This window comes from Polyodon spathula, chromosome 16 (genome assembly GCF_017654505.1).
Source record: "Polyodon spathula isolate WHYD16114869_AA chromosome 16, ASM1765450v1, whole genome shotgun sequence".
Lineage (NCBI taxonomy): Eukaryota > Metazoa > Chordata > Actinopteri > Acipenseriformes > Polyodontidae > Polyodon > Polyodon spathula.
The window spans coordinates 4,920,238-4,937,347 of NC_054549.1; the positions used below are offsets into that span (position 1 = coordinate 4,920,238).

The following is a 17,110-nucleotide window of genomic DNA, read 5'->3' on the forward strand; positions in this document are numbered from 1 at the left end:
ATAAGGAACACAGTTAGATATATCTATCTACATACATGCGTGTTTTTTGCTGTGATATTTTTTAAATAAAAAACACCGCGCAAATAAGCGCGCGTTTGAAGTTGTGCCTTTCCGATGGGTGGCGGGCGCGTTCCCGGTAGCATACGAGCTCGCTCACCGCTGCCGTACCGTGCGCGCCCCCTGGTTGTGCGGAATGGTGATGCTGAGAAGGAAGATGGCGGCGGACTGGAGCTTGGGAATCCGCTGCGGGCATTGAGAGAGACCGGGATAGATGAAAAGGGATCCAGGCACAGGCCAACCCCGAAGAAGTCGGGAGTGAAAAAAACAGGAATATAGCTGCTCACAGAGCTCGGAGCTCGGGCCGAGATAACAAGACAAGAAACCCCCGCCCGCCGCTGAGTCAGAATCGAGAATAACAACGTTAGAAAACGGGAGTGAATCGCTGCTGCAGCCCCGGGCCGGCTGAACAAGAGGCGGGGAAAGGAGGTGAGTCTCGCAGTGTCTGTGTCTCCCAGAGGCGATGGAAGCTGGAGGGCAAAAGCTGGGGAAAGGGAGATGACAGCCGTAGTGCCAGGAGGATGGGACGTTGCACCTCCCTGCCTGTGAACTAGTCCTATTGACTGTAAGGGTCCGCTAAATGAATTAGCTATTCATATTCAACGCAGGGGCCTTTCCATACATACTGGGCTATTCTATCTTCCACAGCAGTATATCAAAACGTATTTAGACTTGGGATCGGAATACAGGGACGAATAAATAGGGAGAGACGATAATAGACAGCAGCCCCGTTAGTACCACCAAGATGTGAGGCGGACCATAAGATTGTATTGTTTGTGCGGCATTGCTCGGTCCTTTGTTGGGAGATCCGTTTTCTTCTGATGGTGTGGCTCAAACACACCCAGGCACACAGACCCGGTATTCTGTGATCGTCTTATAATCAGCATCTTGTAATATGTGTACAATACAAATAATAGTACCGATTCAGTGTTTAGCAGGAGCTATAGTGCGGAGTGTTTTGGTGTGTACTTTTAGAGAATTAAGTTGAAGTCTAGTATGTAGGTAACACGCAGATCTAACCATAGAGAACTGGGCTCTGTTTTGTGAACTGTGTCCGTCCGTCTAGAATAGAGTGATGTGTATCATATGTACGATATTTTCTGATAAAAGCTTTTTTTTTCTCTAAGTATTCAAACAGGCCAGTGTTGACGAGTTCGTACAGTCTACAGAGCAGTGGCTTTCAACTTCAAACAGTCACAAAACCTTTACACTTCATATATATATATATATATATATATATATATATATATATATATATATATATATATATATATATATATTTAACCCACATCGGTATAAAATACATTATGCATCAGAGGTATACTTTATAGATTGCTAGGTAGCATTGCCTGGTGTCTGATCAAGCTGTGGTTTGGGTTATTTCTTGGACGGCTCTCTGTGGAAGTGGATATGGACAGTGCAGGTTTGTCAAGCCTATTGCAGGGACCTGAGGCCAGTGCCAGCAGCCTCTCCCCTCTGACCTACAGCAGCACTCGCCCTGCACAGGAATTTCTACTGATTAAGGCAAACTCCTATTTTTAGGAAATGAAAGCTTGGCTTGCCTCTATCACAGCCTCTTCTGGGACAGATGCTCAGTCAGGCAGAGGGAGCAGCTTGGTCATCAGTGTGTTGGATTATAGAGCACACTGTATCAGTTTTCATGCAAAATGTGAAATTTGGCAGAATACCGGTTAAACCAGACTTAAGCTGACCGGGTTATATGCAGTAGGAAATTCCAACACTGCCTTGTGCAAAAGTTAAAGTTTATCTACATTTTTTACGGAAATGTGAGTGGAGGGGGAATAAAACAAGAAAGAATTGGTAGTCATTTTTATTGAGCAGAAACATTGAAAAGAAAAGCATTTCACCAGAAACCTGTATTAACAAAGTACAATTCCCTTGTGTTGTCTTATCAGAACTATTATATACAAAGTAGCTGGTTAAAAAATAAAAGGGTAGGGTTCGATTCAGGATTAAAGCAGGAAAAGTGTGCATGGATAGAGATAAGCAAAGGGTCCTTTGAGGCACTCTGTATTTTGTAGGAAACAAGCGCATGTCTTACTACAAATTAAACAAGTTTGATGTGTTTACATTGTGAAACAGTATCAATGGACAGTCTAGTCCAGTTACAAAACACATATTACCCAGCTCTGAGTATTATCCCTTTGTGCTAGGGCTGAGCTTTTGTTGCAGTCAGAGCCTAAATGGCTTCTTGCTAGCATTACCTCTTACCAAAAGTGTAACAAACGAGCCCAGTGCCTGCTTTGCATGTTCAAAAGACTGGAGCCTGGGTGGAAGGTGGCAGAATGGAACTTCAAAGGCAGAGCATCAATGCGTTGGGATGGTGAGTTCTTTTGATCACACCTTGGATCAGCACAAAACCCGAGAAGCACCAGCAGTTACTGTGTTATAAGAACGGAAGTGTTTTAAAGTGAACACTCACCTCTGAAGACTAACAATAAACGAAGAGGTGTTTTTATAGTCAGCACGCACTGGTAGCGGTGCTAAACAATGAACTAGAACAAGGATATTTTTTTTTCTGCTGTTCAGTGACTACGAGTCTGTGCCCAGAATAATCAACATTTTCTATCATGGGTGCAAATATACGTACTGTGTGTAAATGTAAGTTCCAGTACAAAGGCTTGGTCATTCAAATTGGGGACCGTGTGACCGCTGTACCTGTGGCGCCTTGCAGCCATACTGCTCTCCTGTTCATCTTAAAATCTCCTTTTAAATTCGTTTTGTAAAATTTAAATATGCCAAGCCTGGTGCAAATCTTGTTTTCAAATCTCTAATAGTGGCGACACTATTTCCTGAAATTGCCACGTTCGTAATAGAAAATAGTTCAGGGTCTTGCAGCAGACGTGCATTTAACATACTTTGAGTACCTGGTAATTATTAACAGTACTTGGAGGAAACAATGTGTTTATTAGACGGTTCTTCCCTTTAGTAATGTACAGTAAACAATACTCTGGTGGCGCCTAAGAGATGGTCAGAGAGATAACGAGTGCTGCCTGTTAGATTTCCCCGACAGCTTGGGCAGGTCATTATTTATTACAGTCTTGTTGACGCGCTCAACGAATGCGTCGCATAAAACGAAATGCTACCCCTGTGTGAATTTGCTTTCTCTGTGAACAGTGACTCGCATTAACACCTTTAAGGTGTCTGCCTTGGCACTTCAAACACCATTCACCTCCGTCCATTTCACCTGGTTTGGAAAAACCAGTCAGGACAGGTGTTGTGCGATGTTTGGCCTGCGTTCGTGTACAGGATAAAAAAGGGCCGCATTTAAGGCAAGTCGGGTTTTGATACAGTATACTGTAAGCGCACAGAGCAAGAATGGCACTGAACAGAAAGCGAACTAGCAGCAACGCGGACGAATATTCAAGAGGAGGACGTCCTGAACAAGAAGAAGATTGGGATTTTATTAAAGAGGATACGGCAGGATTACCTGCTTTGAAAAAGTATGCTCGGCTATTGATGGGAGACGCGGTGCACGAATGGTTTGTTAATCAGCTGCTACTTGAACCAGAGCCAGGCAAGTCTAATAATAATAATAATACCAAAAATACATATTTATTGCAACGTTAATGCGATTGTTTATTTTTGTAAGTGCAATAAAACATGCTGATGTGTGCTTATCTATTGCGAGGTTTCGTCGTTGTGTGTAAATCAGAACTAGTTTATATCTACGTGCTCCGGGGTTAAAAACACGATAATACTTTACCATGTACAAGAGTTTAAGTATTGGTAAACTAAAAAGATCCCAAACCTTTTAAAAATAACTATATATAGTAAATGTTGCCAATATTATGTATTATGTATATTATGTAACTGAACTTGAATATGTCATTTATTATCTCTTACTGCTGCAAGCAGAAGGAGAATACCTGTTTGGTTTACAATTGTGGCAAACAGATAGGGGAATGAACCTTAGGAAATCTATTGTAGGCGTTTTTTTTTTGTTTTTTTTTTAATACACATGTATTCAAATCTGCCCTTCCACAGGCAGTAACCGTTCTACAGCTTTTCTTTGTCATGTTACATGAAGGGGGAAAATGTGACCTCTAGATTAACGGTTTTGGCAAACAACTGTGTTTTTTATATGGGAATACAGCATTATGCCTTAGTCAGATTGGTATTGGATTACATAACAAAAAGGGGATGTGACTTAAACCTCTCAGCGTTATGTTCCTGAACCTGGTATGGTATTCAGTGTAATGAATGCTGTTCAGTCTGTGTTGTATTTTGATTCAGTTAGTTTTATCAGGCCATCTTTACTTTCTCTGAATGATAGCAGGAAATCAATGAAGATCTTCTCACCCATTTTATTTTATTAATTGAATGTGTGTACTTTTAAGATGAGGTTGTAATAAAGATTAGGACCATTTATATACTGAGCATCAAAAGAAACTTACTGCTTATATTTGGATAAAATTCAATAGATGTGATCAAAAAATGACAGTCTTGTTTAAGAGCAGGTGCAGTGACTTTTTATTGTGCGGATTAACAACTGACATCACAAAGGTGCCGCAAAATGATCTGTCGATCTTGGGCAGGTGTTGTGACTCTCCCAGTTCGTGGCCTGTCATTGGCAGAGTGTGTCTGGTTATACCGTCTCGCCAGGTTTGAAATTGCTGGCTGTGAGCACCCAAGACGGCAAGCCACAGTATGCTGCCCTAGTCCAGCCTCCAACATGCTGATTGCATGAAGGCGCTGCTGTCTTGACAGACTCTGTGTTTTTCTTTATTGCTTTGATTCAAGCTTGCAATTCAACAGCTCAGATCACTCCATTACCGTGTCCAATCAACTGTCTCACTAATTAGGTGATTAAGTGCATCTGCTTCAGTCATTAATGACTTAATCGAGTGATTAAAAAGAAACCAAAAACATTTCGTCAATGTCCATTTTGATATCTTATTTTTAAAAAATAAATGTGTTATAATAGTGATAAGTTTCTTTTGATGCACAGTATAGATTGTGAAATACATTTAGGCAAGACTGTTTTCTGTTGATACAAAGGTGGGGAAATGACTTCATCCTCGCAGGTGTCTGACGCATGACTTTAGAATGATTTCTCCAACCTGGGGCACTTCACTTGAAGCACTCTGCACAAGAGAATTGCACTGTAGGTTCTGACCCAAGCATTTGAAGAACAGCATCTGAATGGTAATCATTGTCACTGTGTGCTGCCAGGATAGTTTTGTCCAGCCTATCTGTTAATGTGATACATTAGACAGGTTGTTCTCTGGAAGATGGGAAGTGGAAGTCTCTTATTGATCAGTATAGGGTGCTGTTTTTCCTGTAAACTGGATGGTTTTGGCAGGGCACAGTTTTGCGTCAACCTAAATGTTTACCTACCTATACCTTTACCTTTACACTTACCATTACCAGATGTAGCTAATTATAGCATTTCAGTGTTAAATCTTGTGGCAAAACCCTAAACATTAGATGCCTAATGTATTGCAGGTTAAACAATGGGCAGGCTGTTGCCATGGATAGGTGGGTTTGTTAAGCACTGTGGGTGTCACAGGATGAAGCGCTGATGTATATAACCCCCTCCTCCACACAGTGGCTGTGACGTGGCATGATATGGCCAGCTCGTCTGACAGCGAGGATGACAGCTTCATTGCCATGGACACAGAGGAGTCTGTAGAAGGTTCAATGGATCAGGACGAGGAGCCACAGCAGCAGCAGCAACAGCAGCGTCCCCTTGAGGTTGAGCAGCGTCACCACCGCACCATGGGCGAGCTACCCGAAGAGGTTCTCGAGTACATCCTGTCCTTCCTGTCCCCCTACCAGGAGCACAAGACCGCAGCGCTCGTCTGCAAGCAGTGGTACCGGCTCATCAAGGGTGAGCTAGCCTTTCCGCAAGAAATGCAAGAAGTATCACAAATAGTGCATAAGCCTCATGCCAAAAAGATATCATGAAACAGCCATCTTCTGCCCCCAGGTTCTGAAATAAATAATCAATTTCACTCTGCAGAGAATTGTTCATCTGCTTTGTTTTTAAAGAAATTTGGTAGGGTACAGGGTCAGTTTTACTTTATGTAACACAGCACTTATAATATTCCCCATCATTGCTCATGCTATTCCTTAAATTATATTCTTGCCTTTTGTTAAGTTTTTGCCTATACAGTGAAGGCTAGTGGTAGAAAGCAGTGCAGTCTAGTGTATTCTTAACTCTCTCCATTTTATATACTGCAATGAAAGAGAATTTGCATCACAGTGGAAAAGTGGGCTGCTTGTGTGTGCTTATTTGTTTACATTTTTTAATTTTTTTTTTTATTAAGGAAATGTCAGTAATGCTGAAGCAAACGGTGTCTGAACCCTATTGCATTCGGTAGTGTTTGTTGAACGCTGAATTAGGGTTATAGATTTTTCTTCTTGTCTTAGAGCCGATATCCCAAGAGGTTCCTCTCTGCAAGCTGGCGGTGTGGAGTTTCATTAATAACCCTTTCAAGGACCACAGGGTTTTTTTTTTTTTTTATGGGAACCTTTAATTACCACTCTGTCTTTGGAGTAAAAAAAAAGATGGTCTGGAGACTGAATCAGAATTCTAGTTTTCACATATGCGGAACAATAAAATATCACTACACATCTGAGCATATTTCTTTTTATAACAAGGCACTCCTAAACGAGTTGTTCAGCTGAACAAATGAAACCTCCATCCAGGGTCTAAACTACCTCTCTGTTTTGTTATTCCATATGAACCCAGAGTTAAATGGCCCCCTGGGCTTGGAACTGCCCACCCGAGCTCTAGATGTGGACACCGTTCACTTGTGTTGTATTTTTACATGATATTCACTCCATTAGCTGTTTGTGTCCTTGAGTTATTGTTTGTGTGTCTGTGCCCTGTGGTGCTGCATGGTGTAGTATGGCTTTGTTAACCCAGCTTTGTCCTTTCTGTCTCCGCAGGCGTGGCCCACCAGTGTTATCACGGGTTCATCAAGGCGGTTCAGGAGGGCAATATCCAATGGGAGAGCCGTACCTACCCCTACCCAGGGACCCCCATCACCCAGCGCTTCTCTCACAGTAAGATGACTCTCGCTGACTCGTTATTACACCACATGGTGCGTAACACAGGAATGGGAATAAGACTCCTGTTGCATAACATTCACCCATTCCAGGTTTTACAACAAGCTTGATTAGCCACGGTTTACAGGCAGCAAGCTCAGGTGTGTCTTCTGTTAAGCTCATAGTAAAACCAGGAATGAATCAAGCTCGTACACAGTGGGTTTTTTAATTCCATCCCTGTACTTGGGAGCTCTTTAGAGGTGAAAAGTAGAGTTTCTGTTTGCTTTCCTTAACGATTAAACACAGTGGGAATGTTTGTAATCAATAAGAAGCCATCCATCTCTTTTTTACAATGATTCTGTGTTTGTATAAGACTAAGATTCTAATGGGATGGGCTAACAGTTGCTGTACCCAACCTTTGACAGGACAGTCCTGGACATGGTAAAAGCATCCTATTGTCCTGTCTGTTCCAGGTGCTTGCTATTACGATTCCCATCAGTCCATGTATGTGTTTGGGGGGTGCACGCAAAGCAGCTGCAATGCAGCCTTCAATGACCTCTGGAGACTAGACTTGAACAGCAAGGAGTGGATCCGCCCTCTGGCATCAGGTAGGTAGGAGTGGGCAGGGGACAAGGTTTTGCTTAAACTATCCTTTCATATTGCAATGTGTTTTGTTTTTGTTTTTTTAACCAGGGAGAATATTTGCAGTAACATATTAATGCCTGAAAGTTCTCCAGAAGTGTTTGTTTGAAAAGACTAAAAAAATAAATATTGATTATACTCAAAAATGCCCCTTACACTTCTGTACAAAAACCAAGGCAAGCATTTTTTAAATGTATTTTGTGTGTGCATCTTTTGAATATTTAACATGTGGCTAAAGTGCTAGATATAGGCTGGCAGATTTTATCAAAATTGTGAAATGGGCAAGTTTTCAGTACTGTTTTCAGTCAGTATTGCAAGAGGGTAGTTATGTATGGACATGTGAGTCAATGAAAGTTCTGGAGCTGGGAGGGATAACCTCTGCACAGCTGGGACACTGCATTGCCTCTTTGAGAGACCGGGGGTTAGACAGGCAGCCCCCCCCCCCCCCCAACTCGGGACTTGTATATTTTGACTCTGAAATATAATTGTTGATGCACAGACAGGCAGAGACAGGTGCTGTCATTGAAAAGCCAGCCACTGCCTGTCAGCGCATTGAGACAAGCTCTTCAGGCTGTGTGAAGGATCTTGAAGAGACAGGCAGGCAGACGTGCTGACAGAGAGAGAGAGAGAGAGAGAGAGAGAGAGGGTGAGGGTGAGATGGGCATGTAGGGATGCTGGGGTGAGACTTTCACTGCTGGTTCCACGGAAAAAGGAGGTGGATCAGAAAATAATAGTATTTACTATATGAAACCAAGTCAAGTAGATACTCGTTAGAAACCAATGGTCTTAAATCAATGTGTGCACCTTCCCAATTGACAACTGTATGTCCTTGGCCTTTATGCTCCAGCCCCCATTTCAGGTAAATCAGCTGCAGAAGCCTCCAGAGATAAACAGATGTGTTTGCTTTTCAATTTGAAAAGGAGGGCAGAGATAATGTTGCCACCTCACACCTGAAGGTCAGAAGCTTTAGCAATAAGGCACATGTTTCAAGTGTAGGAACGTTGCTTTTCAGTCCCTGATATTCTGGAGCACTTGTATAATATTTGCTTATTTTCCAGCAGCATGATGTAAAACGTGTGCCTGCAAGTATTGTATTGTTGTTGTCCTGCTTAGTTTGTAGGTATTGGTCTCAGTCATGGGGAGAGCTTTCTCATAAGCTGTTGATTAAACTATGATGTGTGTGTGTGTGTGTGTGTATATATGTGTGTGTGTGTGTGTATATATATATATATATATATATATATATATATATATATATATATATATATATATATATATATATAATGATCTGCATATAAATGAGGATTAATTATTATGACAGCTCCTAATTAATAATACAGAAAGTATCAACAGAGCTGAAGGGAAGAGGAAAAGGGAAATTCTAGCCAAGGAGAAGTGAACAAGCTCATCTTGTCATCCTTTTGTTTCTCTGTGTATGACAGTCATCTTGAATATGCTCTCATGGCAGTGAAAAGTTATTTTGAAGTGAATGAGAGCTCTCTCTCTGTCTCTCTCTCTCTGTCTGTGTGTGTGAGGGGGTGGGGGAGAGACAGGGAGCTTGAGAGTGGCCGTCCCCAGTTCTGTCCAGTCTGGCCTCAGTGTGCGACACGCCGCTCATTGTGTGACCATCACTGAGTGACAGCATGGCCAGGCTGCTGACTGACAGTTCCCATTGCCCCGGGCCCAAGCTTCCCAATGGCCATTCAGAGCAGCCCCTTCAGGTACTCCGTCAGCCAATGGGGCAGGCTGCCTCGGCTATTACCTAGGCAACTGGTACTGTGGGAAAGTAGCAGGTACAAAACAAAGCAAGCAAATTGCCAGGGCTCTTTTTTTTTAAATTGAATTATGGTGAATTGATAATGTAAATGAATGACTGGTTAAGGGGGTAGTGTGGTCTGGTACTGGTTTAAAATTACTAGGAGGCCATGTAACAGGGAAGACCACCCCTTGTCATGTTTCTCACTTTCACAGGGGAGTTTTGAACTAGCACTTTATCTCCTGTAAGGCTTTTGTCCTGAAAACAGTATCTGTTTAAGTATCTGTTGAACTTAGTACTGCTGTATGGTAAGGTCTCCAAATATAAACAAATAACTAAGTAAAATAAGGCATTTTAAGTATTTCAAAAGTTTTTCCTAATATTGATAAGAATGTTGATAAGAATTCTGTGCACAGCGACCATACTTAAATGTAAAATGAATAAAAATAGAATAATCTGTGTGTGCTATATTTAAAATGAGGAAGCACTCTTCCATACTCCTGTTCATTCCAGCCCTGTAGTCCAGGATTCCCCAGGGTGGTCAGGGAGCTCCACACTTCCTCTGCTTTGGGAAAGAAACTTTGGAGCCAGGCAGCTCCCGCTACGCAGTGACCCCTGACCCCTGCGGGCATTGTTCACATTCCCTTATCAGCCAGGCTGCGCTGGGTTCCCAGGCAGAGGCATGCGGAGACGTCTGTGTTCCCACTGCCAGGGAGAACGGACTGGAGGGCATGGGCAAGTGCCCTGGAGAAATCCCCCGGGGCAGGGCTCGAAACAGCCCACACTTTTGTTTCAGCTCGGAATTGAAATTATTACTTGATCCCATATTGTGAGGTGTGGTAGGACTGAAATGTTGAAGTTTGGCATTCACTGCAGAGCCTACCTCTGTTAATTGGGGTGCTGGAGAGATGCTGCCCAGGAGCTGGGGTCTGAGAGAGCAGCTCAAGAAAGCTGTTCTAAAAGGAGACTAGCTGACCTTGCCAAGTGTCCCACAGTGTCCTTTGTTGTGGTCGTTGACGTACTCAACCCAAAACCTCTTTGTGCTTTGGGGCAGGAGTCGGCCGTTATTTCAGGCCTTGCTGATGAAAAGAAAACAGAATTAACTGCACTTCCCAGGATGTTCCAAACATTCCCATGGTGGCAGTGTGGTCTGGCTACCAGATCTGAAAAGTCTGGGTATTAAATACTTAAATACTAAAATATTTACTCTCTCTCTCTGTCTGTGCCCACCCACCTAGCTTTCTTCCTCCCTCCCTCTCTCTCTCTCACATACTTTCTGGTTGATTCTGAGTGAACCCATTTTGGGCTGGATAAAGATGGAATAAGCCAATTTTCGACTATCCCATCAGTACAGTATGTTGTGTTCCAGTCCCTCACTAACCCTGTTTTCCCGTGCCTCTCCAACTCTGTCCCTTTTCTCTCTTGCAGGCTCGTACCCATCTCCAAAGGCTGGTGCCACGCTGGTTGTGTACCGGGACTTGCTGGTGCTGTTTGGCGGCTGGACTCGGCCCAGTCCCTACCCTCTCCACCAGCCCGAACGCTTCTTTGATGAAATCCACACGTACTCCCCGTCTAAGAACTGGTGAGTGCAGAGCTTCTTAGACCATCCAGTGTACTGTAGCCAGTGTCCAACGCTCTTTCTACCACAGCTCTTTCACAGCAGCGTGTTTCATAGTTCTGACTAAGTGAACTTGCTGAAAGTATCTCGCTGTCTAGAAATCTGCAGTGAACACATCTTAGGAAACTGCATTCCAAAGCATCTTGTCATCTGAGCACAGTTCTCGTGGGCAAATTAAATCGTAATGTTGCTGTGAATGATCTTTCTAATAGAAAAGCTCTGCTCATTAAATAGAATGCATTTTTGCATGTGAGTGCAGCAAAAAATAAATACATTGGCCCTAATAAGTCTAGTACATATTTTAACTGCTTCTTAATTTGGTCTAAACTGTAAACTAATTTCAGCTAGTTTCGTATGCAGTCCTGATGGTCTCTCCCTCTTAAGGTGGAACTGCATTGTCACCACACAAGGACCCCCTCCAATGGCTGGCCACTCCTCTTCCGTCATCGGGGACAGAATGATCGTTTTCGGGGGGTCATTGGGCTCACGGCAGATGTAAGTTATTTCTAAACAGGGGTGTCGTTGTTGCTGGTGGGGGCCCTATTTTGAAGCGCAAGATTAATACAAAATATAAATAAGTAACTAGCAAAAAACAAACTTAAAAGTGGCTCCCTGCAGCCACCTTGTTTGTTTCTGCTTTTCTTTACTCTTGCAGTGTTGCTTGGGAGTTGATTGTCTGTTCTCATGACATGTGCCCCCCCCCCCCCCCTGACAGGAGCAATGAGGTTTGGGTTCTAGATCTGGAGCAGTGGTCCTGGTCCAAACCCAACATCGCTGGCCCAACACCGCACCCACGGGGCGGACAGTCCCAGGTAAGGGCTCTCCTTCCTCATACCTTCTATACTTTCCCACTTCTCAAATTTTTGTAATGAAAACAGGATTCAAAATAAAAGGAAAATAAGATGCAAGCATGTGAACTCGTCCAGCTTATTCTGACGTAAATGTCTGATTTTGTATATAAATAACTCCACAAATTTAGCTCTTGTGTGCGCTGAGTGAAGCTTCAAAGCACAAAGTGCTGTTGTAACAAAGCAGGAACACAAGATTTGAATTATGAATATTTTTAATTGAAGAAAATCACATGCTACAGGGCGGTGAAATGCCAATAAGCTATTCCAAGCCCAGTGCCTAGAAAGGTGTCTGCATGTCAGTCCTGTGTTAGAGTTCTGTTGTAGGAGGCCTCTAGACCTTAAAAGGTTTTGCAAGTCATTCCCTACATTGTGTGGTTTCCTGCGCTTGCAGATTGTTATTGACGAGGAGACCCTGCTGATCCTGGGGGGCTGCGGAGGTCCAAATGCAGTGAGTATCCCAGGGGGCTCCCTGCTGTTTCACTGGGCAGTGCTGTCATTTAACATGCTTTGATGCAGAACTTCAACACATCAGCTCCACTGCTGTGAAAGAGTTTAGAAACAACATTTTAAAGCAGAGGCATACAAATATAATAGCAACACTGAATACATAATAATTTGTATTTTTTTTAAACAAGATCAATGCAGTCTTCAATGCAGTGCAGCCAGGATTAACTTCATCTTAATCGCAGTGGCAGATACTTACAATGAACACTTCCAGTGTGATGCATTTAACGACTGTATTAAAATGGAGCTTTTCTGTTCAGTAAGTTGCTAATCGGGGTGTGTGAATCCAGCTGTAAGTGCATACTAATCCCCTTCCCTCTCAGCTCCTGAAGGATGCCTGGCTGCTCCGCATGCACGCAAACCCGTGGGCCTGGCAGCAGCTAAAGGTGGAGAACGAGGAGCATGGCGCCCCTGAGCTGTGGTGCCACCCAGCCTGCAGGGTAAGGAATTCCGGCTGGTGGGGCTCGGGGAGTCTGTGTAGTCAGTGTTAGGGAAAGCTGATTAACCAGATGCACAGTCCAGTCACTTCAACTAAAACTGCGACTTCCTTAACATTGGAAAGATTTGTGTGAAGAATCCTGGAATTGTTTCAGGCCCTAACATTTTGATGTGACACGCCAATTACAGATAATTATCACAATGTTCACTTTGGCAAACATTCAAATAATTGAGGACTTATGACCGGTAGTTTGGTTCACTTTGACATCCAATTTAAAATAGTTAACTAATCCTTAACTATTAAACACTCTGCTCAATTTAGAAATACTAAAAGAAACTAAATAAATTAAGTGACGAGAGTTTCGAAAAGAAGTCTGTATCTAGATGTTTGTATAAACCCTAACCCCTGTGTTCCTGTCTCCCTCCCAGGTGGGTCAGTGTGTGGTGGTATTCAGTCAGGCTCCCAGCGGCCGAGCTCCCCTCAGCCCCAGCATGAACTCTCGTCCGTCCCCGATCAGTGCCACGCCTCCTTCTCTGTTGCCCGAGCAGCGGGAGTACCGCTCGCACTCACCAGTGAAGGGCAGCGATGAGGCGCCCTGTGTGAACGGGCGCTGGGGCACACTGCGGTCCCGGGCTCAGAGACACGGTGGGGCCAGGGAGGGCAGCCTGTCCCCATCCCGGGGTGGTGCAGCAGGAGGCTCGGACAGCCCTCCAGTCCTGAACGGGGGCTTATCGGCAGGCGAGAGTCCGGGACAGGCAGGCTCGCCGGGCACACCCTCCGGAGCAGAGGGCTACGACTTCCGGACCAGACCTACTCCTGAAACCCGAGACCTGAGGCCAGCCGACTACAGCTGGGACCCCAAAGCGGGCAACCCAGACTCCCCTGAGGCCAAAACCACCACATCCTCGGGACGGGACCCTACCCCAGAGCAGATCAACGGCACCCACACGCCTCCGAGTCTGGCCACAACACCCCCGGGGGCTGTATCGCCTGGAGCTCTGAGGCGAGGGTTAGAGGCTGTCAAAGCGCTTTCCTCTCAGGCTCCTCCTCCTCCCGCCGTTCCCCCTGCGGCTTCAGCCTCCAGCTCCCCCTCTGCTTCTGCTGCCGCCCCCAGCCCCGCACAGGCTGACGGACATTCCATCCCGCCAATTGCCCGCAGGCTGGGTCACCACCCGCCCCAGTCACTCAACGTGGGCAAGCCGCTCTACCAGAGCATGAACTGCAAGCCCATGCAGATGTACGTGCTGGATGTGTCAAGGGTGAAGGAAAGGGGCCAGGTCAGCTGGAAAGTGTTTGGGGGGGGCTCTGTAGTGGGACCCCCAGAGACCAGCCTGCACACCGTCGTGCAGGGCAGAGGCGAGCTCATCATCTTCGGAGGGCTTATGGACAAGAAGCAGAACGTCAAGTACTACCCCAAAACCAACGCCTTGTATTTCGTCCGCGCCAAGAGATAATGCCAGAGTGGGGAAAACAACAGAAACAACAAACTTCTCTGCAGAGGATTCTCTGGTTAAACCCTGCCCTCCCCCTTTTGACTGATTCCTCCCTTTCTTTTCAGAGGGAGGGGCAGACTGTAGGACCCCAGGGGGGGCATAGCTTGGAAGCAGGGGAGTGAGCAGGAAGAGGGGGCAAACTTTTTTGTTTTTTTAATGAACGCTTTCACAGTTGATTGTTTACAAATAGGGTCTGTTTCATCTGAGTTGGCCGAGGGTGGAAAGGGCAGTGTGCTTGGAAAATAAAAGGTAAAACGAGGGGGGGGGGGGCCTTGCAATGTAACTGGCATTCTGCTCTGTATAGTTTCCACTTTCCTGGCATAGCTGCCTTGTATCTCAGCTGCTAATATGACCAATAATGAAAAGCAACCCCTCCCTGACACCCACCCCACCCACTCCTCCGCTCAAGCTGCACTTAAAGCTGTTTATTATAAGTTAGGGTGGTGTGCTGGCTCTGAATTGAATGATGCAGGCTCGAGGTTCAAGAGGGTACAAGGAACCGTGTGTTTGAGTACAAACAACAGCACAGACAGGCATGGGTTCCAATAGCTGAGTGTTTAGAGCGCTGGGCTGCAGTGTGGATATGGGTTCCAGTTGTTCGGTGTTTAACATAGTGTATTTGAGGAGTAGAGTCCTAGGGGTGCAGTGTGGAAGGAGTGAGACTGGAGTAGCGTGGCGATTTAAGGTGTTGCTGTACTTCACAGACGTGCCTGGGAGATGAGTGTCGAGGCACTTCAAAATTACCCACAGTCCTTTTTAAAGGTTTGATTTTTACAATTTTAAACAAAGTTATTTTGCCATTGAGGGTCTTGCCCAAAACAGTAAGCAGCAGCAGCAATGTTGTGTTTGTGATCCTGTTGAATACCTAGGCAGTGGGTATGTACGTCCCAACTATGTGATCTTATCAGAATAATACAATAAAAGAAACAACCTTGCCCTTTTCAATTTCATTGATTGCTTGTTAACCTTTTACCGTCTGAGCCAAGATAGAAGGAACACATCCTGTCCATTTCGAGATATTTTTTTTTATTTTAATTTGAACAACCATTATGTTTGTAGACACAATTTTGAAAAACACTTATGTCCCCATAAGGGAAATTATATATATATATTTTTTCTGCTTTTACAACAGGATGTGTATACAAAATAAATGCTGTTTGAAAATTATTTTTGTGAAAGTCTCCTTAATGAAAATTATCTGAGTTATTATTCATGGGTATTCATGTGCCTGTATATTAAAAACTCACTGTTCATCACTTTTTATTCTGTATTTTGCAATTGAAAAAAAATTGGTAGAAAATGTATCAAAACAAATTAAATTACACTGTAGTACAAAAAGACAATTTGAACAGAATGTCCCCTTCATTCTTTGATATATCAGTTCTGGCTAGGCGCTAAAAGGTTAATTTAAAAAGACAGTTCTACTGAGCGAAGTGAAGATTAAGTGCTTTGCAGTAGGTCGATCAGATATGTAGAGCTGCAGTTTGTGTTAATAACAAGCTGCATGGATCGGTCAGGATTTCCAGTCCTTTTTGGTTGTTCTTTCCCATGAGGGTCTGTGTCTTTATGTGATCTGGGATCAATCTTTTTTTTTTTTTTTTCTTCAGTATTTGCAGCAGTCTTTATTTAATTTATAATATGTGCCAAACAGTGTATGACCAAGAACTCCAGAGTGTCCAGGTTTGACCTTCTTATTGGGCACCTTGGTACAGCAGGGCTGGACTAGGGGGAACGAGGAGAGGAAAGTGAGAGGATGATCTTTGCTCCATCCCAGTCCTCAGTCCTGTCTACAATTACACATTGACTCCGCTAGCAGCACCAAGCTCGACCACATGCAAGCCTACAACAGCACAACAAACGCAGCCTGCCCTGCCCCTTCGGACTTCACTTTACACCACAGTCCTTGGCTCTGCTAGACCTCACTGTGCCTCAGTTATCACTGCTATTCTACACTGGTTTCATGTCCCACCTTGTTCTGCTTGTTAATGAACCCTTAGTGGCTGTTTGGTTTTTTTTGGGGGGGGGACGGACGGACGTGGTTTATCCCACTTTATGCACAGATTGCTTTGCAAAGCTCCCTATGATGGCACATTCTGACGGTTCGCCCAGCCTGCTGTAACAGGAGTGGGGCTGAGAGGGGCGGCTCTTGTATTATAGCAGTTACACATGTGGGTGTTCAGGTTAAAAAGAGGAAACATGCTGCTGTATTTTGTCTCTAGTAAATCTTGACCTCAAGAGTCTTTATTTCTATATATTGCCTCTATGACTTTAAAAAAAAAAAAAAAAAAAAAAAATTGGGTGCCTTCTGTGTGTTCGGGCAAAATAAAATATGGCTAAAACCTGTTCCTCTTAATTCTTTTAGGATTTCTACATAGTGTATAGCACCACCTGGTGATCAACTATTGTATTGTTAAACAATTCCCATGTTTCCATTAAAGAGGATAAATCTGACCACACCAGTGCCAACTCTTCAGGGGTCATTTGTTCTGTATGCTTGCATCATTACGAGTTCTGTTGATCACAAAAGTTTCCCACAATTATGAAATCGCAGTTCACATTTTTTTTTCCGCAGGGATAAAGGTCAGATGACAGAATTGTAATGTAACTGAAGGCTTAAAGTAGCATAACTCTAAGTATTCAGAACTATGCTCACCCCCGAAAAAAAAAAACACTAAAGAATTAATAAATACTGTATATCCTTGCCTTTAGCGTCTAACGCCATGTAACCCCCCC

General features: G+C 44.0%; 1 protein-coding gene across 1 annotated transcript; it reads left to right on the forward strand.

The window, feature by feature from the left end:
- The first annotated feature begins 173 nt into the window (after nucleotides 1–173).
- LOC121328655 (F-box only protein 42-like) lies at nucleotides 174–16,831 on the forward strand. The gene is made up of 10 exons (XM_041273560.1): nucleotides 174–486; nucleotides 5,630–5,911; nucleotides 6,976–7,092; nucleotides 7,548–7,682; nucleotides 10,901–11,054; nucleotides 11,475–11,585; nucleotides 11,806–11,902; nucleotides 12,333–12,389; nucleotides 12,769–12,885; nucleotides 13,313–16,831. The coding sequence occupies exons 2-10, from the start codon at nucleotides 5,650–5,652 to the stop codon at nucleotides 14,336–14,338; spliced, it is 2,076 nt and encodes a 691-aa protein (XP_041129494.1). The 5' UTR covers nucleotides 174–486; nucleotides 5,630–5,649; the 3' UTR covers nucleotides 14,339–16,831.
- Nucleotides 16,832–17,110: the final 279 nt, after the last annotated feature.